Below are 24,789 nucleotides of genomic sequence, written 5' to 3' on the forward strand. Positions count from 1 at the left end.
TTTTATTTGGCCCTCTTCCTGTATTCCTTTACGAAAGTAACATGTGTTACTCTTAAAATCAGAACCAGTCTTTTATTGTTCGTGTGTGAGCATGTGATCGTGTGTGCGTTCGCCTGCACGCGCGCTTATAGCAGATGTGACACAATGAATAGGACCCGCTTGTATTGTACTACTATTGGAGAGTTGCCTGTCTTTGTTTGGAGACGCAGGCACATCCTCTGAAAAAAGTTTCCTTTCAGTAGCTTTAGGAACTTTGCGCGTGAAGGGAGTCGGTGTTACCTTCTCCTCGCTTATTTATTTTGCAGTATGATATTTTATAGTTATTGAAGCTCTAGCAGAAATATTTTTTAACCTGTGTTGTTCAGAATAAAGTAGGATATTTTCCTGACATGAGGAGTTGAACAATGGGAGTTTTGGACACAAGGAGAAAGGCCGCGGGAAGGCCTCTGTTCTGGCTGTTTCTCTCTGCTTTATACAGAGCATCATTTTCCGCGGAACTTTCTTATTCCGTACTAGAGGAATTAAAACCGGGGGCTTTTGTCGGGGACATAGCGAAGGCCTTGGGCCTCAACATACCAATGCTTGTAAACAGAAATCCACGAGTTATGTCGGAGTCTTATGCCAAGTATTTTGACGTGAATGCGAGTGGAGTTTTAGTTGTCAGACAAACCATGGACAGAGAAAGTCTTTGTGGGTTAACTTTGACATGTTCTCTTACTGTTCAACTTGTTCTTCAGAACCCTCTGGAATTACACCGTGTCGTTGTGGAGATAGTGGATGTAAATGACAATTCTCCTCAGTTTCCATCAGGAAATATTTATCTTGAAGTGTCTGAGGCGACCGCGCCGGGCAGTAGGTTTGGTTTGGACAGCGCGCAAGATCTATACGTAGACATGAACTCATTACGCACATTCACTCTCAGTCCTAACGACTGTTTCATATTGAAACTTGAATCAAAAAGTGACGGCAGCAAATTCCCCGAGTTATTATTGGACAAACCGCTAGACAGGGAAAAGCAGGCGGTGTTTCACCTGCTGCTTACGACTGCAGACGGCAGACAGCCACAGAAATCAGGGACTACCTCTGTTGTTATTGATATACTAGATGTCAATGATAATGCCCCGGTATTTGACCAACCAATTAAAACTGTTAGTTTGTTTGAAAACTCTCCACAGGGCACTTTAGTGACTAAACTCAATGCATCGGATGCTGATTATGGTCATAATGGAAATATATTTTACCTCTTCAGTAAGTACACCTCAGAAACAGCGCTGAAACTTTTCACTGTGGATCCCAAAAGTGGAGAAATCCGAGTGAAAGGGGAGGTTGATTATGAAATGTCGGACATTTATGACATCACTGTGCAAGCCAGGGATAGAGGGACCCCTGCCATGGAGTGCTCCTGCCACATTAAAATCAAAATAATAGACGTGAACGACAACAGCCCGAAGATTATCATAAACTCACTATCTAAAATGATCCAGGAGGATGTGGAATCAGGCACTGTTATAGCTCTGATAAGTGTCAGGGACATGGACGCTGGTAGAAACGGGGAGGTTAACGTCCACATCCCACCTGGGCTGCCATTTAGGTTGATATCCCCCTTTGAGGAGCACTATACCCTGGTGACAGACGGCCCTTTGGACCTAGAGGCTGTGTCTGAATACACCATCACCGTGACAGCCACAGACTCCGGCTCTCCCCCTCGCTCTGCACAACAGTTCTTTGTGATCACTCTTTCAGATGTAAATGACAACGCCCCCCTCTTCTCCCAGTCCTCCTACTCTGTTGATATAGTGGAGAACAACGCCCCTGGTGCGCTCATTCTGACTGTGTCTGCGTTCGACCAGGACCTGGGCCAGAACGCTCACCTCTCCTTCACCGTCCTGGAGAGTGAGGTGCAGGGCTCGCCTGTGTCCTCTTTTGTCTACATAAACTCTGAGAACGGGAACCTGTATGCAGTGCGAGCCCTCGACCACGAGCAGATGAATGTGTTCTGGGTGCAGGTGCAGGTCAGGGACGCGGGGACACCTGTACAGAGCTCTAATGTGACTGTGCATGTGTTTGTGATTGATGAAAATGACCACTCTCCTGCCCTGATCTACCCCGCTCCGCCCCCAGACGGTGTGCTGCAGCTGTCTGTGCCCCGCTCGGCTAGCAAAGGCCACCTGGTCAACAGGGTGGTGTGTGTGGACCAAGACAGTGGGCACAACGCCTGGCTCTTCTACAGTCTCTCTGGGAAGGATGCAGATCTCTTTCATGTTGGGGCCCACAGCGGGGAGGTGCGAACAGCCCGTAGATTTGAGGAGGAAGATATTACGTTCACTATCATAGTGCTGGTGCAGGACAATGGTATGCCCGCTCTCTCCACCAGTGTGCCAGTCAATATTACTGTGTCTGAGAAGGGTACAGACGCGTCCTCTCAGATCAGGAGGGCTCCCTCCAGGCAACAGAGGGGGGGGTCTGGCCTCACCCTGGCTCTGATTGGCTGTCTGACCTGCGTCTCGGTTGTGTGTTTGGTGGCAATCGTTGCCATGGTGATGCGCTGGATGAGATACAGAGGATACCTGACTTGTTTGGGCCTGGGCACCAGGCAGGCCCTTCACTCCCACTCTCATAAAGACCTCCACCTGCAGCTCAATAAAGACGGGCCTCTGCGCTACATGAAGGTGGTGGTGGGGCCTCAGGAGCCGCACACACACACCTGCAGACCTTGTTACCCCACCCTCTCCAGCAGTAACAGGGACTTTGTGTTCGTTAAGACTCCCATGATGAACCAGAACACTCTGGGTGTGACCCTCACCAACAAACACACTAGCAAAGCCAAAAAGGTGAGTTCTCTCAAAACGAATACCGTGTTAATTTAAGTTGGCAGAAGAGACAAGACCTGACTTAAACATGACTGTGTATTTGTGTTAGTGAACGCGTGTGGGTGTTTAATTGTAAAGCACTCGTGGTTACCTCTCAGGCAAGTACAGAGTGATTTAATTGTGTTGAACTCTCTGGAAACTACAGACTGTTTTGTTTGGCAGTGAACCCTCTTGTCTGCCTGGGAGGAGGCTGAACATTTTATAGGACTGCAAGGGGATCCTCTCTGTAGTTGACAGGCTATTACAGTGAGAATGTTCTCACTCAACATGCGTTCCTTTGCACAGTGATGGGGATGGGGAGGGACATGATGAGTAGGATGTGGGGGTATCTGGCAGTACAGGTCATATAATGAGGATATTGGGGTCAGCTGTTGACCTTTGACTGCTTATTGAATGAGGTGAAGCTAATAGATTGGGGTTGTTGCCCTGAACCTATGGCCAGTAGCCACCTCTCATGACCTCACCAAACAGAGCGTCTGCCTCTCTCTCAGTCTGTCTGTGACTTATTCCTTTAGCTGGCAACACTCGGAGTCAAGGCTCAGTCATACTTAGATGGAAATAGACCTTTATAGAGAGGATAGCCTTTTAATGTATCCTGAAAGGATGCCAGAATGGTTGACCTGCTTTAACCAGACCTATATTTGTCATATCGCTGAGCATTTCTGTGTACTGAACTGTATGACTCCTTAAAGCTTCATATAAAACGACAGTAATAACTGCTGCATGGCACATCACCCTTCATAGAGAGTAGTCCAGTGTATGAGAGTATTACAGTCCTGGTCAAAGGGCTTCTCTAGGCTCCAGGCCTGGCAGTGCTCTGTCCTTGTAATCCAGCCCAGGGTTTAGAGGATCAGTGGGGCAGGGCAGGGCTGCAGATTACTACCCCACTGACAGACTCTCTCTGACAGGCAGCACTGGCCAGTAGCACAGCCCTACTAAACCCATCGATGGATCCTGGATTTGGCTAAGGATCTAGGGTGTTGAATGAGACATATTATATCCTAATCTAAAGCAGATAAAGCTTGGGTGGACCGCTTTTTTTGTCAATATGTTGGGAGAACTCTAGTTAAAGCTTTATCATTATTAAACTTGTTTTGAAGTTGCCTGTAACAGGAGTATGTTTGATGATCCTTCATCTCAGCGGACTCGCTCAAGCACAGCACTGACACAATAGCGTGTTCAATAATTCACACACATTCTCTCACACTGCTCTCTCACACTGCTCTCTCACACTGCTCTCTCACACTGCTCTCTCTATCGCTCTCTCTATCGCTCTCTCTCTTTCCTACTCTCCTCTCCCCATGGCCCTGTGACATTTTCTTTCTTCATGGCCCACTGAAGGACAAAATGGTTTCCAGTGCTGATGACTGAAGATGACATGCCTCCATAGACATCAGTGGAGGAACAGCCTGTGTGTCTGCCACTACATATTCTAACAGTATATTTCCTCTCCTCTCTCTCCCTCCAGCAAAAACCACCCAACAATGACTGGCGCTTTACCCAGCAGGGACAGAGACCCGGACCCAGTGGGTAAGTGTTCAGCTCATTTAAATATACGCAGTGTATACACACACACACACACACACACACACACACACACACACACACACACACACACACACACACACGTCTCTCATACGTATACACGTTCAGACTTGCATTTTACTTAATGTGAATTAATCATATGTGCCTATGATATGCATTCCATTGGAAGTCCTAAAGACTAAGGCAGTTGTGTGTTTGAACAGACAGTACAGATTGGTTCCCCACTACTCTACGCAAAGATCCAATAACACTGGCACTACTGACCGGCAGAATAATGGGTAATCTAATGGCTGTTATACAGTAGTTGTGTTAGTAGAGTCCTACTAGTAGTAGTGATTTGTCGATACTGTGATGATTGTGTAGCTGTAAGTGTACTTACAGAAGAAATCAATGAATCGCAATCCGATGGCTGTAGTGTGAGTGAGATTTGAGGTACACTACAGTGGTAGTTGTTGATGTGACATGTGGTGCCTCAATGATTTCGCAAAAGATGCTTGGATTATCTCACAGATCTTGGCTTAACAGATTGTGGCTCTACTGGTGGAGAAACTGTTGAGCATCTGAGTGTTGTGAAGTTATTAGCCACTGATTACATACCGTATCATTCATAGAAAGTGTCATAGTAGATTCCTTAACATAAAGACAATTTCTTGTAATTTGTCATTGTACAATTCTATTTCGTGCCAGCACATAATAGAAGTTGATTCACTATGCACACTGTATATACAAAACTATGTGGACACTCCTTCAAATTAGTGGATTCGGCTATTTCAACCATACCCGTTGCTGACAGGTGTAGAAAATCGAGCACACAGCCATGCAATCTCCATAGTAACATTGGTAGCAGAATGGACTTACTGAAGATCTCAATGACTTTGAACCTGGCACCGTCATAGGATGCCACCTTTCCAAGAAGTCAGTTCGGCAAATTTCTGCCCTGCTAGAGCTGCCCCGGTCAACTGTAAGTGCTGTTATTGTGAAGTGGAAACGTCTAGGAGTAGCAACGACTCAGCCGCAAAGTGGTAGGCAACACAAGCTCACAGAAGGGGACTACCATGTGCTGAAACGCGTAGTGTGTAAAAATTGTCTGTCCTCGGTTGAAACACTTACTACCGAGTTCCAAACAGCCTTTGGAAGCAATGTCAGCACAATAACTGTTCGTCGGGAGCTTCATGAAATGGGTTTCCATGGCCGAGCAGCTGCACACAAGCCTAAGATCACCATGCGCAATGGCAAATGTCGGCTGGAGTGGTGTAAAGCTCACCGCCATTGGACTCTGGAGCAGTGGATAAGCCTTCTCTGGAGTGATGAATCACGTTTCACCATTTGGCAGTCCGATGGACAAATCTGGGTTTGGCAGATGCCAGGAGAACGCTACCTGCCCCAATGCATAGTGCCAACTGTAAAGTTTGGTGGTCGAGGAATAATGGTTTGGGGCTGTTTTTCATGATTCGGTCTAGGCCCCTTAGTTCCAGTGAAGGGAAATCTTAACGCTACAGCATACAATCGCCCAACATCAGATCCCAGCCTCACCAATGCTCTTGTGGCTAAATGGAAGCAAGTCCCCGCAGCAATGTTCCAACATCTAGTGGAAAACCTTCCCATAAGAGTGGAGGCTGTTATACCAGAAAAGGAGGGCCCATGATTTTGGAATGAGATGTTTGACGAGCAGGTGTCCACATACTTTTGGTCATGTAGTGTAGCTCATTAGATAGAAACTGAACATGAACCTGGTTGGCTAATGAAGGAGTCCATCTGACTGGCATTGGACTGAAAGAGTGAGAGGTGATCGTCTGTGTTTCAGCACGTACAGGTACAGCACCAGCACCCAGCAGAGATGGACACCATACAGCAAGGCGAGGTAGAGTAGAGTGGCTTTGCTGACTGTGCAAGGCGGCGTCCTGCTCTCATACATGCTGGTGTCTGACAGGCTGTAGCTGTGTGTAGACAAGCTTGGCTTCTGGCTGTTGAGCGTGTGATAATCTGTACATGCTCTTGCGGTCTAGCTGTGTATTTGAAATGGGTCGAGGCTTTGTGGAGGTGTTTGTAGATGTGCAAAGCTCAGCATCGCTGCGTGGTCTGTGTTGTATACTTGGGTTTGGAGGCTTCGCTGAACTGTGTAGTTTGTCCTTTTATTCGTAGCGTAGATTTCCATGTGGTTCTGTCAGCCTGTTTCTGTCTATCTGTGTGTGTGTGTATGTGTGTAAACTTGCGCACGTGTGTGTGTGTGTTACTGACTCCCATATGGATGTAATAAACCCAACAAACTCAATGAAACATTTTGTCCACAATCCTACATTGCAGATTTGACCAGTGGCAAATTAAGGGATTGAGAAGAACAATGATAGTATCTGATCAACAATCCAGTCTCTTATTGATGAAACATACAAACATTCTCTCTTCTCTCCTAATCTCCCTCTTTTCTTTCTCTTTCTCTGATAAGCCCCCCCCCCACACACACACACACTCTAACACATAGCATGGGTACAAGGCACATAGCATCCGAACAGCATCTGAACAGCTTGTTTAGTCTCTACTCTGTGTGTGAGTGTCTGCTTGCATATTATGGCTCTGTGCTAACTAGTAACATGTATAGCGCTTCCTGATCCAATGTCTTCTCCCAGCCTCCATCTCCTCTGTGCTCTGTGATGCAGGTGCTCACTCAAAATGGCTTCTGGAGGCTTGGTGTCGCCATGCTGACAATCATGATGGGAGGAGAGTGTGTGTGAGAGAGAGAGAGGTTTAGATTATGTTAGAGTGTACGTGTTCATGAGAGAGTGAGAGTCACGGTGAAAGAGAGAGATTTGAGTGTATCTCTTATACTGACTCATCCCCCTCCTCTCCTGCAGAGCTGGCCCCCATCCTGAGGGGGCAGGTGGTGCTATAGTTGGAACAGGACCCTGGCCCAACCCCCCCACTGAGGCTGAACAGCTCCAGGCTCTGATGGCTGCTGCCAACGGTGAGTCTGCGGCCTACATATCCCAGAAATCCCATTTCCTTCTCTCTGTCTTCCGCTACCTCACAAGGTTACCTCCATGGATAGTTGTATGGGAGGGAGGGAAAGAGGGAAAGAGGGAAAGAGAAAGGGAAAGAGACAGCATCTGTTCAGGCATTCTAACAGAGAGGGGACTGGTGACACTGAAATATCTCTGTTTTCTGTTGAGGACTGATATTGCATACAAATGGGGAGATGGAGAGCTCTCTGCCACTGGGTAGAGCTACAGAGAGAGCCCTGTTAGAGAGCAGCATCTCAGGCGCTAGATTCTTAGTGCATACGACTTGATTAGATCAGAGTGGCAGTTGATAAGGAAACAGCACATCCTTCCTTTGTGTGCCCCCATTAGGACAGAGAGAGAGAGAGAGTCTGCCAAGTACACATGTATAGACCACAGTGTGTCTCAGCAGTCCCTGTGTGTGAATGAACCAACACATGAGGACTATGGGACACAGAGCTCTTTGTTTCAATGCTCCATAGCTGCAGTCACCCAGAAACCTGCACACTGCCTCTCTCTCTATTAGTGTGCAATTAGTCAGTTTAATCCTCAATTCCAAATGATGTTTGATGATATCTGAATGTACTGTGTTTAGTTGTTTACATCTGCTCTGTGTGAGAGAGCGGAGGTTCTATATGCTGTGAGTGTGGGGGTGGAAAGGGGCTGGCTCGGAACAGTGCTGAGCTGGAGCTGCAATGCAGTGCAGAAATGATCCTCAGTTAGGAGAATTCCTCTCTCTTCACAGCATCACAACACACCCAGCTATAACCGTTTCTCCCTCCTTCCCTTTTCTCTCTCAGAGGTGAGTGAGGCGACTGCGACCCTTGGCCCCCGCTACAACGCCCAGTTCCCCATGCAGCATGTGCCCGATTACCGCCAGAACGTCTACATCCCCGGCAGCACGGCCACCCTGACGGCCAACCCCCAGCAGATGATGCCCCAGCCGGCCCTGCAGGGCCCGCCTCAGGCCATACCCCAGGTCGACGTCCCCAACGCTGCCCAGACCCCCGCCAGCAAGAAGAAGTCCACCAAGAAGGACAAGAAGTAAGCCAAGCTAACACCAAGCCCCATCGCCACAGAAACCAAGACCCTGCCCCCCATACTGCCGAGTGTCCTCCCTCATTGGAAGCCTTGATCTTTGTTTTTTTTCTGCTATTCATTCTCATAGTTCAATCTGATAGTCCCAGAATTTTGGATGTTTGTGAGCATATGTCACTTTGCAAGTGTTTGTAATGGGCAACCGCTGTACTTCTTGCTTCTATGGTCATCACAGCTTACTTCAGGCAGAGGTTATTGGTGTGTTCTATGTGGGGTGGGAGGGGGAGGAAGATTACATTAGATTTATATTGGATCCAGATGGATTTCAGGGACCTGGAATTCATGTAGTGACCTAGCTCTGTATTATAGCATTCTAAAGAAAATCAACAAAAAAAAAAGAAAAAATCGAATGGTTTGTTTTATTAAACTGTTCGATGTTTCTCTAAAATGCCAAGTAGTTCTGCTTCTTATGGTGACACGAATTACACGTACACCTTGTTAGGTTTCTTTAGAGAACTTGCTTTAGCTCTTTTTAAGGGATGAAATAGACAAGACATGCATGATTCATCCTGAAGATGAAGAACCACTGAAGATGAGCCGACACTAACGTACATTTGAAAAAAAGAGGCTAGCTCAACTTCTTCAGGAAAGTATGTCATGAGAATGCATACTATAGCATTAACAACTTAAAACGCAGCTAAGGTTCAATGTAGTTATATGACTAGCAAGAAAAAGAACGGATGCTGATATAATGTTTCTTACAATGGTGACCATCAAAGTATATCCAGCTGATTTTTAAAATCTTGCCCAAGCAGGATTCTGTGGTTATTTACGTCATCTGAGCCACGATTGTCACCTTTTTCCATCATTATTGGTAGAATCCTGTAGAGTGGCATTAAAGCATAACTTTGTTCATATATTGTAACATTGTAAAGATGGATCAGTGTTTTATTAACTTAGAACAAACATTATTTAGATATTGTATCAGCGTTGTTTTAACGTTGTATCAACATTATGCCGGACTGGCCCAGTGTGATTGGCTCTGCACTGTGGACTTCTCTAAGGCTCATAGACAGTCCTGCGACCACGCCCCTAGGGTTGGGTGTGTGGTAAGGGCAGAGGGAGGGGAAAGGGTGGACAGTCTCTGTCCTCTTGCCACATGTACAGTATCTCTCCGGCTATGACAGCCGGTAAATGTGCTCTCATCACCTCTTCAGTTCACAGTCTTTATTCCTTAGTTCTCTAGGAGAACCTTGACCAGACCACATGTTCAGTACACTACAACTCCAGGCACTGTAGGATGTTCTGTATGGACCATTTACAGAATCCTATGGATAAGCCTTGTTGCAGCGTTCAGGGCCATATCAGGACCATGGACAGAGACCATCTCTCTCTCCCCTCCTAGCAGCAGTCTGGGGCACAGATAATGTTTTCAGTCTATCCTTTAACCTGCCAAAACCACATATGCACAGACACCCCGCCCCCATGTAAATAAGACACATAGCTAGTCTGTATGAATCTTAGAGAGACACATCACTCTCTCACCACAACCACACAGCTGGCTAGTACTGGAATGTTTTGAATATTTTTCAAACAAAAAATATGTGTTTCAGATGAAATGTAGTGGTGTACTGACTAAGAGTTGAGCTGACTGATTTAACCAAGCTGTAAATAAAACTAAAACTTTCAAAAGACAGTCGTAGCTAGAGGCTTGTGAAATTTGTCGTGCATATTTTTGTGTTTTCTCTCTATCGCATTCTTTCGTTGGTCACTCCAAACTTTAAAGTGTAACACTCAACACCTAAATGTCTTTAAAGTGTGATTCCATTTCCCTGTACCTCTTCCTGTGTTTGTGATTTTAATCAATTGTTTATGCTAATGGAATGCCACCCTTGCTCATATGGATATAAATATATATGCATCTTCTGCTGGAATAGTCCTCTGTATTCTATTGTATTATCTTTCCTATTAAATTGCTTAGCGCTTCTCCCTGTTACACTCTTATTTTATATGCTAATATTTATATCGCTGTTTATTTGTTTGTTTTTGTTTACTCTTTGAACACTGACATTTCCAAATAAAAATGTATTCTAAAATCATGTCTTCTCCTTAAGAATTGGTTGTGTTTTACTGATGAATGGTGTTCTGTTTGCTGGCAGGAGGCAGGGGATAATCATAGCTAATGGCAGAGGCTATGTTGGAGCCTGTCTGTTGGAGTTGACTGAACTGGTGCCATGGCTCTGCTAGAAGCAATCCACTCTTTGTTCAGCACAGTTTAGTCACAGACGGTGGAGTGGAGCGGGACCCTAACATTATCCCTACCCCTCACACATGCCTAGTTTTCCCAATTATAACATGCTAAACCTCACATACGCCGAGTTTTCCCCGTTTATGACATGCTAAACCTCACATACGCCGAGTTTTCCCCGTTTATGACATGCTAAACCTCACACATGCCCAGTTTTCCCATTTATAACATGCTAAACCTCACACACGCCTAGTTCTTCCCGTTTCTAACATGCTAAACCTCACACACGCCTAGTTTTCCATGTTTATAACATGCTAAACCTCACACACGCCTAGTTTTCCGTGTTTATAACATGCTAAACCTCACACGCCTAGTTTTCCGTGTTTATAACATGCTAAACCTCACACACGCTTAGTTTTCCCCATTTATAACATGCTAAACCTCACACACGCCTAGTTCTCCCCATTTATAACATGCTAAACCTCACACATGCCTAGTTTTCCCATTTATAACATGCTAAACCTCACATACGCCGAGTTTTCCCCGTTTATGACATGCTAAACCTCACATACGCCGAGTTTTCCCCGTTTATGACATGCTAAACCTCACACACGCCTAGTTCTCCCCATTTATAACATGCTAAACCTCACACACGCCTAGTTTTCCGTGTTTATAACATGCTAAACCTCACACACGCCTAGTTCTTCCCGTTTCTAACATGCTAAACCTCACACACGCCTAGTTTTCCGTGTTTATAACATGCTAAACCTCACACACGCCGAGTTTTCCCCATTTATAACATGCTAAACCTCACACACGCCTAGTTTTCCATGTTTATAACATGCTAAACCTCACACATGCCTAGTTTTCCGTGTTTATAACATGCTAAACCTCACACACGCCTAGTTTTCCGTGTTTATAACATGCTAAACCTCACACACGCTTAGTTTTCCCCATTTATAACATGCTAAACCTCACACACGCCTAGTTCTCCCCATTTATAACATGCTAAACCTCACACACACCTAGTTTTCCATGTTTGTAACATGCTAAACCTCACACATGCCTAGATTTCCACATTTATAACATGCTAAACCTCACACACGCCTAGATTTCCCCATTTATAACATGCTAAACCTCACACATGCCTAGTTGTCCCCATTTATAACATGCTAAACCTCACACACGCCTAGTTTTCCATGTTTATAACATGCTAAACCTCACACACACATAGTTTTCCGTGTTTATAACATGCTAAATCTCACACACGCCGAGTTTTCCCCGTTTATGACATGCTAAACCTCACACACGCCTAGTTGTCCCCATTTATAACATGCTAAACCTCACACATGCCTAGTTTTCCCCGTTTATAACATGATAAACCTCTCACACACCTAGTTTTCCATGTTTATAACATGCTAAACCTCACACACGCCTAGTTTTCCATGTTTATAACATGCTAAACCTCACCTACGCTTAGTTTTCCCCATTTATAACATGCTAAACCTCACATACGCCTAGTTCTCCCCATTTATAACATGCTAAACCTCACACACGCCTAGTTTTCCCCATTTGTAACATGCTAAACCTCACACACGCCTAGTTTTCCGTGTTTATAACATGCTAAACCTCAAACACGCCTAGTTGTCCCCATCTATAAAATGTTAAACCTCAGACATGCCAAGTTTTCCGTGTTTATAACATGCAAAACCACACACACGCCTAGTTTTCCATGTTTATAACATGCTAAACCTCACACATGCCTTTTTTCCCCCATTTATAACATGCTAAACCTCACACACGCCTAGTTTTCCGTGTTTATAACATGCTAAACCTCACACATGCCTAGATTTCCCAGTTTATAACATGCTAAACCTCACGCATGCATAGTTTTCTGTGTTTATAACATGCTAAACCTCACACAAGCCTAGTTTTCCCCATTTATAATATGCTAAACCTCACACATGCCTAGTTTTCTGTGTTTATAACATGCTAAACCTCACACATGCCTAGTTTCCCCTTTTTTAACATGCTAAACCTCACACACGCCTAGTTTTCCACATTTATAACATGCTAAACCTCACACACGCCTAGTTTTCTGTGTTTATAACATGCTAAACTTCACACATGCCTAGTTTTCCGTGTTTATAACATGCTAAACCTCACACATGCCGAGTTTTCCACGTTTATAACATGCTAAACAACACACACGCCTAGTTTTCCATGTTTATAACATGCTAAACCTCACACATGCCTAGTTTTCCCCTTTTATAACATGCTAAACCTCACACACGCCTAGTTTTCCCCATTTATAATATGCTAAACCTCACACACGCCTAGTTTTCTGTGTTTATAACATGCTAAACCTCACACACGCCTAGTTTTCCGTGTTTATAACATGCTGAACCTCACACGTCTAGATTTCCACGTTTATAACATGCTAAACCTCACACGTCTAGATTTCTATGTTTATAACATGCTGAACCTCACACATGCCTAGTTTTCCATGTTTATAACATGCTGAACCTCACACGTCTAGATTTCCACGTTTATAACATGCTAAACCTCACACGTCTAGATTTCTATGTTTATAACATGCTAAACCTCACACACGCCAAGTTTTTCCTGTTTATAACATGCTAAACCTCTCACATGCCTAGTTTTCCATGTTTGTAGCATGCTAAACCTCACACACGCCTAGTTTTCCCCCAGTTTATAGCATTCTAAACTTTACACGTCTATTGTCTCTTTTCTCCCGGACATTCCAAACCTCATACATACTTAATACGGTCCCTTGGCAACTCAGCACGTAGCAAGACCATGAATTTAAGTGTATCTCTTCAGCTCATGTATTGACAACATAGAATGACACGTGTGTGGATAGACTGCTCGCTGAGTGATGGATCCCAGTCCATTTTCCCCTCCATGCTCAGAAATCTCTTTTTAACCAAGATGAGCAGCTCTGTGGGCTCTTTAAATCCATAGCGCTCTGAATCAGACCTGACCTATTTTTCAGCCCACATTTAATCAACTGGGGAATGTGAAGGCAGAAAGACGTCAGAAAGACGTAAAACAGAATAGGGCTCTGTAGAGATTTGGGAAGTAGATCATAAACTCAAAGCCATTTACAGTTTTGTCTTCAGAGGACAGAGCGATGACCTGCAGGTGGAGGAGTTACCCTGAACTGTGGACACTTTATAACGCCATTATAATGAATGACATCCTAATGACTTATGTCATCTTTAACAACGTAGATGTTAAAGTATGACAACCTACATAATGCCTTAATATGTACAATCATATGTTGCTTGATTTAAGATCAAATACAGCAGCTTTGTTTCGGCCAGCAACCAGTTTGATTCCGTCATAAAGATGTGAGATTAATGACCTCTAAAGAACACATTTTATAAAAATGAAAATCTCCTTTACAACGCATCCTATAGACTTCCATTGTGTAATGCATTTTACATCAGTGGACACAGAGGATGCAGGCATCTCACTGTAGGTCCCACAATAACACTGGCCTGTCTATATATAGCTACAGGAAGCTCTGCAGTGGCAGACCCACACTCACTGAGTCACTGGGAGTGGCGTAACAGAACCCACACCCCCAATGATACAGCATGGGATGGTGTCAACACTCAGGGCTCTATTCAATCTACATTGCAGAAACGTTACAGATTGAACAATATATATGTGAAGGTAATTTCCGATTGAGTCGATATATGCTGCATTTAACTTAGATACAAATACGGCCTTAAAAAATATATATATATATATTTCATAGTTTTGATGTCTTCACTATTATTCTACAATGTAGAAAATAGTAAAAATAGAGTTTTTCTTTATTTTTACTGTTTTCTACATTGTAGAATAATAGTGAAGATATCAAAACTATGAAATAACACATATGGAATCATGTAGTAAGCAACAAGGTGTTAAACAAATTAAAATATACATTATATTTTAAATTCTTCAAAGTAGCCACCCTTTGCCTTGATGACAGCTTTGCACGGTCTTTACATTCTCTCAACCAGCTTAACCTGTAATGCTTTTCCAATCGCCTTGAAGGAGTTCCCACATGTGCTGAGCACTTGTTGGCTGCTTTTCCTTCACTCTGCGGTCCAAAATATCCCAAACCATCTCAATTGGGTTGAGGTCGGGTGATTGTGGAGGCCAGGTCATCTGTTGCAGCACTCCATCTTCTTGGTAAAATAGCCCCTACACAGCCTGGAGGTGTGTTGGGTCATTGTCCTGTTGAAAACAAATGATAGTCCCACTAAGCACAAACCAGACGGGATGGAGTATCGCTGCAGAATGCTGTGGTAGCCATGCTGGTTAAGTGTGCCTTAAATTCTAAATAAATCACTGACAGTATCACCAGCAGAGCACCCCCACATCATCACACCTCCTCCTCCATGCATCACGGTGGGAACCACACATGCGGAGATCATCCGTTTACCTACTCTGTGTCTCACAAAGACATGGCAGCTGGAACCAAACATCTCAAATTTGGACTCATCAGACCAAAGGACAGATTTCCACCAGTCTAATGTCCATTGCTCGTGATTCTTGGCCCAAGCAAGTTTCTTTTTCTTATTGGTGTCCTTTAGTAGTGGTTTCTTTGCAGCAATTTGACCATGAAGGCCGGATTCACACAGTCTCCTCTGAACAGTTGATGTTGAGATGTGTCTGTTACTTGAACTCCGTGAAGCATTTATTTGAGTTGCAATCTGAGGTGCAGTTAACTCTAATGAACTTATCCTCTGCAGCAGAGGTAACTCTGGGTCTTCCTTTCCTGTGGCGGTCTTCATGAGAGCCAGTTTCATCATAGCGCTTGATGGTTTTTATGACTGCATTTCAAGAAACTTTCAAAGTTCTTGACATTTCCGCATTGACTGACATTCATGTCTTAAAGTAATGATGGACTGTCATTTCTCTTTGCTTATTTGAGCTGTTCTTGCCATCATATTGACTTGGTATTTTACCAAATAGGGCTATCTTCTGTATACCACCCCTACCTTGTCACAACACAACTGATTGGCTCAAACGCATTAAGAAGGAAAGAAATTCCACAAATTAACTTTTAACAAGGCAGACCTGTTAATTGAAATGGATTTCAGGTGACTACCTCATGAAGCTGGTTGAGAGAATGCCAAGAGTGGGCAAAGCTGTCATCAAGGCAAAGGGTGGCTACTTGAAGTATCTCAAATATAAAATATATTTTGATTTGTTTTGCACTTTTTTGGTTACAACATGATTCCATAAAATATAGTTTTGATGTCTTCACTATCATTCTACAATGTAGAAAATTGTACAAATAAAGAAAAACATTGAAATGAGTAGTGTCCAAACTTTTGACTGGTAATGTATATTATTGTGAAATATTATTTAGAAAACAATGCAATACACCTATGTCTTTTGTAGAGTGGTAACATTAATTACAGAGCATTGTTTTCATTCAAGACATCAATTCCTTATTTATATATTTTCCATACTATTCCACTTTATGTAACTGATGAAGTAAGAAGAGCATATCTATCTTAATACATCAATAAGGATGAATACCACAAGTCATATTTCAACAAACACATTTATTACAGTTTTACTACATAAAATGAGCAATAATCCCCCAAAATGTATTAAATTCAATATTCTATTCTTTGAAGAAAATATACCTCCATTTTCTTAAATTGGATGTGCAGAGCCAAGCATACAAGTGGTCCCGACTCTCCTGCTGCGGACACAAAATGGCTTCCACCTGACACATTAGAATTATTTCGGTGCTGCAGTGGTTGCCAAGGCGATGAGAGAAAGACTGGGATTTGATGATGCAGATCACTATTTCCTCAGCTGCTCATATGAGGCTGGGAACAGAGAGTGGTAGAACACGTGATAGACTGAGTATTGACATCAGTCTTATTGGACAAAAGACAGAAGACTTAGTATTTAATACATTCATTATTAAGGTTAAATCAGAGGTTATACTGTATGGAGAGTGAAAGGTGTAAAAAAGGTATACAAAATATGAGGCTCAAATGAGACAAAAGGGAAAAAAATCACAAAAATCTAAATGAGTTATCTTTGATAGCGTAAGATAACCAAAAAATCTATTTTCTCCCACTATGTGAACAGCAAAAGAGGGATAATTCCGATATATTTTCTGACTCAGGGTCTGATGAACTCAGATTCAAAATGGCAGTGGTGTAAATTAACCGAATAAAAATAATTTAAAGTACAACTTAAGTAGTTTGCAGAGGGTATCTGTATTTTACTTTACTATTTATCTTTTTGACAAACTTTTATTTTAACTCCATCACATCCCTAAAGAAAATAATGTACTTTTTACTCCATACATTTTCCCTGACACCAAAGAGTACGCGTAACATTTTGAGGTCTTAGCAGGACAGGAAAATGGTCCAATTCAAGCACTTATCAAGAGAACATCCTTATTGCCTCAGATGTGGTGAACTCACGAAACAAACAAATGTTTTGTTTGTAAATGACGTCTGAGCGTTAGAGTGTGCAACTGGCTATCTGTAAATAAATAAAAAAACAAGAAAATGTGTCATGTAGTTTGCTTAATATAAGGAATTTGATTTATACTTTCCCTTTTGATACTTACAGTTGAAGTCGGAAGTTTACATACACCTTAGCCCAATACATTTAAACTACATTTTTCACAATTCCTGACATTTAATCCTAGTAAAAATGCCATGTCTTATGCCAGTTAGGATCACCACTTTATTTTAAGAATGTGAAATGTCAGAAAAATAGTAGAGAGAATAATTTATTTCAGCTTTTATTTCTTTCATCACATTCCCAGTGGGTCAGAAGTTTACGTACACTCAATTAGTATTTCGTAACATTGCCTTTAAATTGTTTGACTTGGGTCAAACATTTCGGGTAGCCTTCCACAAGCTTCCCATAATAAGTTGGGTTAATTTTTGGCCATTCCTCCTGACAGAGCTGGTGTAACTGAGCTAGGTTTGTAGGAGTCCTTGCTTGCACACGCTTTTTCAGTTCTGTCCACAAATTTTCTATAGGATTGAGGTCAGGGCTTTGTGATGGCCCTTCCAATAACTTGACTTTGTTGTCCTTAAGCCATTTTCCACAACTTTGGAAGTATCCATTTGGAACACTGTCCATTTGGAACACATGGTGCGACCAAGATTTAACTTCCTGACTGATGTCTTGAGATGTTGCGTCAATATATCCACATAATTTTCCCTCCTCATGATGCCATCTATTTTGTGAAGTGCAACAGTTCCTCCTGCAGCAAAGCACCCACACAACATGATGCTGCCACCCCCATGCTTCGCGGTTGGGATGATGTTCTTCGGCTTGCAAGCCTCCCCATTTTTCCTCCAAACATAACGATGGTCATTATGGCCGAACAGTTAGATTTTTGTTTCATCAGACCAGAGGACATTTCTTCAAAAAGTATGATCTTTGTCCACATGTGCAGTTGCAAACCATAGTCCGGCTGTTTTTTATGGTGGTTTTGGAGCAGTGGCTTCTTCCTTGCTGAGCGGCCTTTCGGGTTATTACAATATAGGACGTGTTTTACTGTGGATATAGATACTTTTGTACCTGTTTCCTCCAGCATCTTCACAAGGCCCTTTGCTGTTGTTCTAGGATTGATTTGCACTTTTCAAACCAAAGTACTTTCATCTCTAGGAGACAGAACGCGTCTCCTTCCTGAGCGGTATGATGGCTGCGTGGTCCCATGGTGTTTATACTTGCAAACGTTTGTTTGTACAGATGAACGTGGTACCTTCAGGAGTTTGGAAATTGCTCCCAAGGATGAACCAGACTTGTGGAGGTCTACAATATTTTTCTGAGGTCTTGGCTGATTTCTTTAGATTTTCCCATGATGTCAAGCAAAGAGGCACTGAGTTTGAAGGTAGGCCTTGAAATACATCCACAGGTACCTCCAATTGACTCAAATGATGTCAGTTAGCCTATCAGAAGCTTCTAAAGCCATGACATCATTTTCTGGAATTTTCCAAGCTGTTTAAAGGCACAGTCAACATAGTATATGTAAACTTCTGACCCACTGGAATTGTGATACAGTGAATTATAAGTGAAATAATCTGTCTGTAAACAATTGTTGGAAAAATTACTTGTGTCATGCAGAAAGTAGATGTCCTAACCGACTTGCCAAAACTATTGTTTGTTTAACAGGAAATTTGTGGAGTGGTTGAAAAACGAGTTTTAATGACTCCAACATAAGTGTATGTAAACTTCTGACTTCAACTGTAAGTATATTTGAGCAATAACAGTTTATTTTGATACTTAAGTATATTATAGTATAAACACCATGGGACCACGCAGCCACTTTTAGACTTTTACTCAAATAGTATTTTACTAGATGACTTTCACTTTTACTTGAATCATTTCCTATCAAGATCTCTGTATTTTTAGTCACGTATAACAATTGGGTACTTTCCCCCCACTGCAAAATGGACTAGTAATAGACTACTCTATGCAGTCAAATCTGTTCCTCTCTCTTTCCTCCTCCTCCACAATCCACAGGGACACAACATCAAACAGCAGGATGGGATGCCTGCCCCAGAAACCCTTTAATCCTGGTCTCCATGTAACCCAATGAAGAAACATCCCCTTCATCAGAGGGCTGGAGGGGTTGTCGTTGAGAGAACCACCCACACAAACACAGTGGGCTGAAGTTTGGAGCTACTCCTGTGGATTACAAAGGGCTTGCGAAGGAAATGGCATGGCAATGATATGGTCGAGTAATCAAGAGAGAGAGAGAGAGAGAGAGTATAGAAGATACAGTAGTTAGCATAAGTAAAAACATCAAGAGGGGGTAGGGAAAGAGAAATGCTAATCATGGCAAGGCTTTGGTATGATAATGACAAGGTAGGGAAAACATACTGTAGCAATTACAGCACTCTACATATGCTCAGTAAAGGAAACAAATAACTGAACTGTCCCTCAGGTGTTCCTGTTCGCGGCAGGTCCCCACTCCTTCAGCGTGTGAGCTTTAGAGTGGTCAGTGAGGAGATGGAGGGAAGTTATGGTCTGGACTACTGGTGCTGCTGCTGGGATGTCACCCTCTCTCAGGGCCGATCCCATTCCCTGCTCCTCCTAAGCACTTTACAGAGGGTACAGGAGACACTGAGACTGGGACTGCATTAAAGGATCAGAGCAGACAGACAGCTCTCACAGCCAGCAGCTGCTGCAGCGCTAAGCCTTCCATTTACACGCTATCAGGGCCATTAATCGGTCAGTCAGAGACTCTGATGCTCTGATAAAATGTATGGATAATTAAGGAAATATTTCTATTGAGGGGCTTAGATGGGGGTTGTCTATAGTGCACACTCCAACACCCTCTTCACCCATCTCCACAACAAAAGTAAGTTAGGATGGGTAGTCTGATTCCTCAATTCCTCATGAGCATGCTTCTACCGTGATTTGTATTAACAATAGTGTTTTCTCAGTCATCAACAGCAGTGTAAACTTTAGGCTTCTTCACAATGCCCAATAATGTATGGAGTTACTTCCCCCAACAATCTGGTGTTTTGAACCAATTACATTCATTTATTTAGAGAGTAAAGAGTTTCCATATGGTGGTAACATCAGTCACTGACAAACATTGTGAAGAAATGCCACTCAAATGTTGTAAATTTTACCCTGGTAATCCTTTCTATTATGGGGCTCCCTCCTCTTCATCCAGGAGCGTGCCCAGTAATCTGTCTGTTACCAGGCAGACTTCAACTTCTTTTGTCAACAAAGTCGTGTGACTTCATTGGTCATTGACTGGTGTCCTTGGCAACCGTTCAGTAATGTCTCCCCTAAAACGCTCACTGGGCAGATGTCCTGTTCAGACCACAGTCTTGTGCCATTGGTCACCCTCCTTCAAAAAGGTCAACTATTCTATTTCCTCTGCCCATTATGGTGAGGAAAGGCCAGCTGACCGATAACACTTGGTCTGGTCATTACTTCAGAATGACCACGCTCCAGAGGACAGTCCGGCCATATCCACAATACAGTCTCCATCTGTCCCCAACAAACTATGGGGTTGTTTTGTTTCTACGTTATTAACAGACAATGCATATATATGCCCACACTTTCACCAATAGATTATTCAACGCACAGTGGGATATGTTACATACAGTGTCAGGCCTCATATACTGTCGTTCTGAATCCAGTGTTAGTGACTATAGTATTACAAAGAGACTGGTCTGTGAAAGCATGGGACAAAACGCATGGTAATACACAAACACAGGTTGACATGTGTGGTCTGTCACATTATGGAGGCTGGGACATGGTTAGTGTAAGCTCCTGGTCCTGGAATAGCAGCGGTGTTAACTGACACAGTGTTGCTGTCGCTCTTTGTTCTGGGAGACGGTGCCGGAGTCAGTCATGAAGAATGAGGTCCAGGGAAGAGAGTTATTCTGCTGGAATAAAGGACTCCATCTGGTGAGAGGGAAAGCGTGACCATCCGCAGTCTCCCTCCTCCCTTCACCCTCCCCCCCTCCTAGACCGTCACACAATGAACACAGAGGCACAGCCCTCCCTGCAAGGATGTGAAAAACCCCCACTGCAGCTGCCGTTGTCATGGAAACAGAAGGCTGTCGACTGAGCCCTCCCACCAACTGAGGAAAAGACAGAGGATTGATCATCCTACATAATCCGGGCCAGAATTTAAACCCAGATGAACAAAATCCTCTGTAAATAAAGATGTGTGTGCATGTGTGCATGTGTGTGCCCGACATTCTATCTTCCACTTAAAATCTTTGTGAAATGTGACATCATGACTTTAAAGTATTTGAACTCATTTAAGGTATTTCCCTCCAATTGTTTCACACGTGTACACAATAACATAACAGTGATGCTGTGTTAGTGTGAGTTTCTATGGAAAGTGTAATAATTCAGTCGTTCCACCAATTCGGTGCCTTGTGAGAAGTGCAACTTCGTAAAAAAACAACAACATTTGGTTTCATCTAATTTTAACATTCTGTCATAAGTAGAAAACCGTTTTTTCCATCTGAAAAGGTTGAAGAAAAAAATGACTATAGTAAATGACCAAATAAAGTAACAGGTTTGACCGTAACAGGGCTGACCGTAACAGGGTTGACAATTTCATCTTAAATCAGCCATAAATCCCCTTGTGACAGGGGAAATGGGAGCTTGTTGTGGTGATCGAATGCAAGCTTCACGTCAAACATTTCTAGCCTGTCTGTCTATGGGTATTTTTTCCCCCTCTCTCCTTCTCTCTGCTCTGAGGATTCAGTTCATCTCCCTCTAATATTTATGGAGCGTGGTCGTTCTGCAGAAAGAGGGTGAAAGATGTTGTTCATCCAACAATCCCCGTCCCCCCACTCGCTCTCTGCCGTTGCCACGGCAACCCATCATCCCTGAACCTACATTGGGATTTGCTATCAATGACCTAGACTATTTGTTGCCTTTGTTCTACACCAGGGGTGTCAAACACATTCCATGGAGGGCCTAGTGTCTGCGGGTTTGGGGTTTTTCCTTTCAATTAAAACCTCGACAACCAGGTGAGGGGAATTCCTTACTAATTAGTTACCTTAATTCATCAAGCCATTTATTAAAGGGAGGAGCGATGACCCTCAGACACTCGGCCCTGCGTGGAATGAGTTTGACACGTGTTATAAACAATGCAGCTACTGAGGACAGAGGGAGGAGAGAGGGAGGAAAGGAGGGGGGACCTGCTGTGTAAGCTTCACTTGTGAAAACCATGTCTCCCTCCATCTGAAAAACACTTCACTATCATCCTGATCCCCTACCTCCTCCCTCTTTATCTAAAGGAAGAAAGATAAGCAAATTCCATGTGTGACACTGAATAGGGTTTTCTTTCTCTCTGTCTCTCCCGCTCTCCCTCGTTTTAATCCTGCTGTCCCTCCTTCATTTTCTCATTCTCCAGAAGGAATACATCAAAACAGTGCAACGGTCTCACACAGTAAGTAGATTACTTCCTCACTCGGTTTCTTCCCCTATCTTCACGGCCCTGCTCTATTTCTCTAGGTCGACTCTCCCTCTGTCTTCTCCCCCTCTGCCTTTGTCATATGATTCTGTCTTATAATTAGAGGACTGCACAAACAAGCACACCCTCAGACTTACATCAACACACAGAGACACAGACACATACGACTCACAACGAGAGCCATGATCCACACATCGTGTTTGGGTTCATATCCTCATGGACATGTACACATGCACATGCCCTGAAGCAGAGTGGGCAGGGGAGAAGGAGAGGCTCGTCAGAGCCAGGTAACTATAGCAACAGACACAGTGAGGAGATGTCATGCTTCCTGATTGCCCAATAAACCATTTGCAGGGTAAATGGGGGAAGGGAGCATCTACAAATCCTCTGTGCCAATAGTGTTGGTATTTTACATATGCACATTTTGATGAAACCACACTGAATACCCAATATTTCCACCATGTCTTTCCTCTGCATTTCAATCAACCGGAGACGTTTTATGTGGGTTAAGCCTCAAGATTAATAAAATCCTTCCAACTAGTAAATCAAAACAGGCTGTTTTATTTCTAGGGCATCATGGGAACAATTAACAGATTGTAACAGGTTACATTAACATAGGAGACCATGAGTCATTAAGCATGGGAATAAATCAGACTGTGTGGAAAAATAATTGAATTTATATTACGTAGTGTTGTTTATATTGTGTGCATTTTATTGTTTGTTTCTTTAGTAATTTTTCAGCAGTAGAGTCTGTGAGCTGTGTTTTAGGTCAATGGGCTGTGTGTGCTATTTGTGAGCTTATTTTAGATTGGTTGTGCTGTGTTTCCTCTGAACTGAACAGATGTAGGTGGTTGAGGCGGGGTTCAGGAAGAGGATGAGGAGGTCAGTAATTCACCAGTTAATCACTCAGTCCCAGGAGAAATGAGCTGTAGTTTGTCCTAGGCTCCAGACGTGTTCATCTCCACCCTCACTGGATTCGCACCCTGTCCTTTCAGCTCCAGCCCCAGATCAATCTCCACTCATTTGGGTGGGCTGACTGGTAGGGGCTCAGCCAGGGCAGACAGAGGGATGCAGGGGGAGACACGATCGCTGCCCTTGGCGGTCACACCCACCTGCGTGCAGACACAGTACAGTACAAATACAGTATACACGCAGACACGCATGACGACTCACTGCCTGCAGGGCTGGGGGAGTTTCTGGCCCAGGCAACACTGTGACCCATGCCAGTGTCTGTCAGATCAGCAATATCAACCAGGGAATCAGAGCAGCCTGAGAAATGCCCCAGTTAAGCACATGCATATAGAATTGACAGAGCTGGATTCTTAGAGGGAGAGAGGGGGGGTTAGGGAGGGATGAGGGATTGAGGGAGAGGGGACACAGCACTGAAAAAAATAAAGAATGTGTAAGTACTTGATAAATACACGTGCAGACAAAAAAGAAATACGGTAGCACACAACTCCATGTAATAAAGTATTTATAGTGGATTAGTAAATAGCTTATTCCGCATTTATTAATCATTACTCCCGCATTTGTAAATGTTAGTAACATAGTTATTCACACTTTTATAAACAACTTTCATAAGTTGTTAAATATAGGTCCTTTTAAACCATTTACTAATCATTAGTGAAGTCTTTTGCGTGACCTCATCTAGTGTGGGCTATTTATACTTTATAAATGCTTGTTTTGAATGACCAGCGTAATTCTCACAGAAAGATGGACATGCCATTGGTAGACATTCCAGCAGTACCTGATGCTCCGTAATGTCTCAAAATGGCCCCTAGGACATAGCAATAGTCAAGCACACAATACAGAGGATGTTTGACTAAATATACTGAACGTTTTATTCCAAAACAGTCACACTGTTGTAATAGTGTGAAATGTAACTTATATACAGTATATTTGGAATGTTTCAGCCCCATAACATTTCTACCTCCATTAGTAATGAAGGAATACCAATGGTCCAGTTGTTGTGTGAAGGCTACATCTCCCTGTTTTATGATTGGTTTGTGTTCGGGACGTTGACAACATTAGCAACATATTCACAACACAACTCTTCCTCGAGACCTTGCAACAGTTGTTTAACAACAGTTTTTGCCAATAACATGTTCAATTTATTTCCTT

General features: G+C 43.2%; 1 protein-coding gene across 27 annotated transcripts in view; it reads left to right on the plus strand.

Moving 5' to 3' along the window:
• LOC115154607 (protocadherin gamma-C5) overlaps positions 1-10,545 on the plus strand; it is a 164,911-nt gene extending 154,366 nt beyond the window's left edge. For 15 of the 27 annotated variants that reach the window (XM_029701033.1, XM_029701025.1, XM_029701032.1 and 12 more), the window contains exons 2-5: positions 4,339-4,400; positions 6,220-6,276; positions 7,265-7,374; positions 8,209-10,545. In XM_029701033.1, coding sequence (XP_029556893.1) covers positions 4,339-4,400; positions 6,220-6,276; positions 7,265-7,374; positions 8,209-8,456 — 477 coding nt within the window. In that variant the 3' untranslated portion in view covers positions 8,457-10,545. Of the gene's footprint in view, positions 1-46; positions 2,832-4,338; positions 4,401-6,219; positions 6,277-7,264; positions 7,375-8,208 lie in introns of those variants that run through there. The other 12 variants (XM_029701040.1, XM_029701043.1, XM_029701038.1 and 9 more) reach the window with 3 other exon arrangements.
• Positions 10,546-24,789: the final 14,244 nt, after the last annotated feature.

The sequence above is a fragment of the Salmo trutta genome, chromosome 19 (assembly GCF_901001165.1).
Source record: "Salmo trutta chromosome 19, fSalTru1.1, whole genome shotgun sequence".
Classification (NCBI taxonomy): domain Eukaryota; kingdom Metazoa; phylum Chordata; class Actinopteri; order Salmoniformes; family Salmonidae; genus Salmo; species Salmo trutta.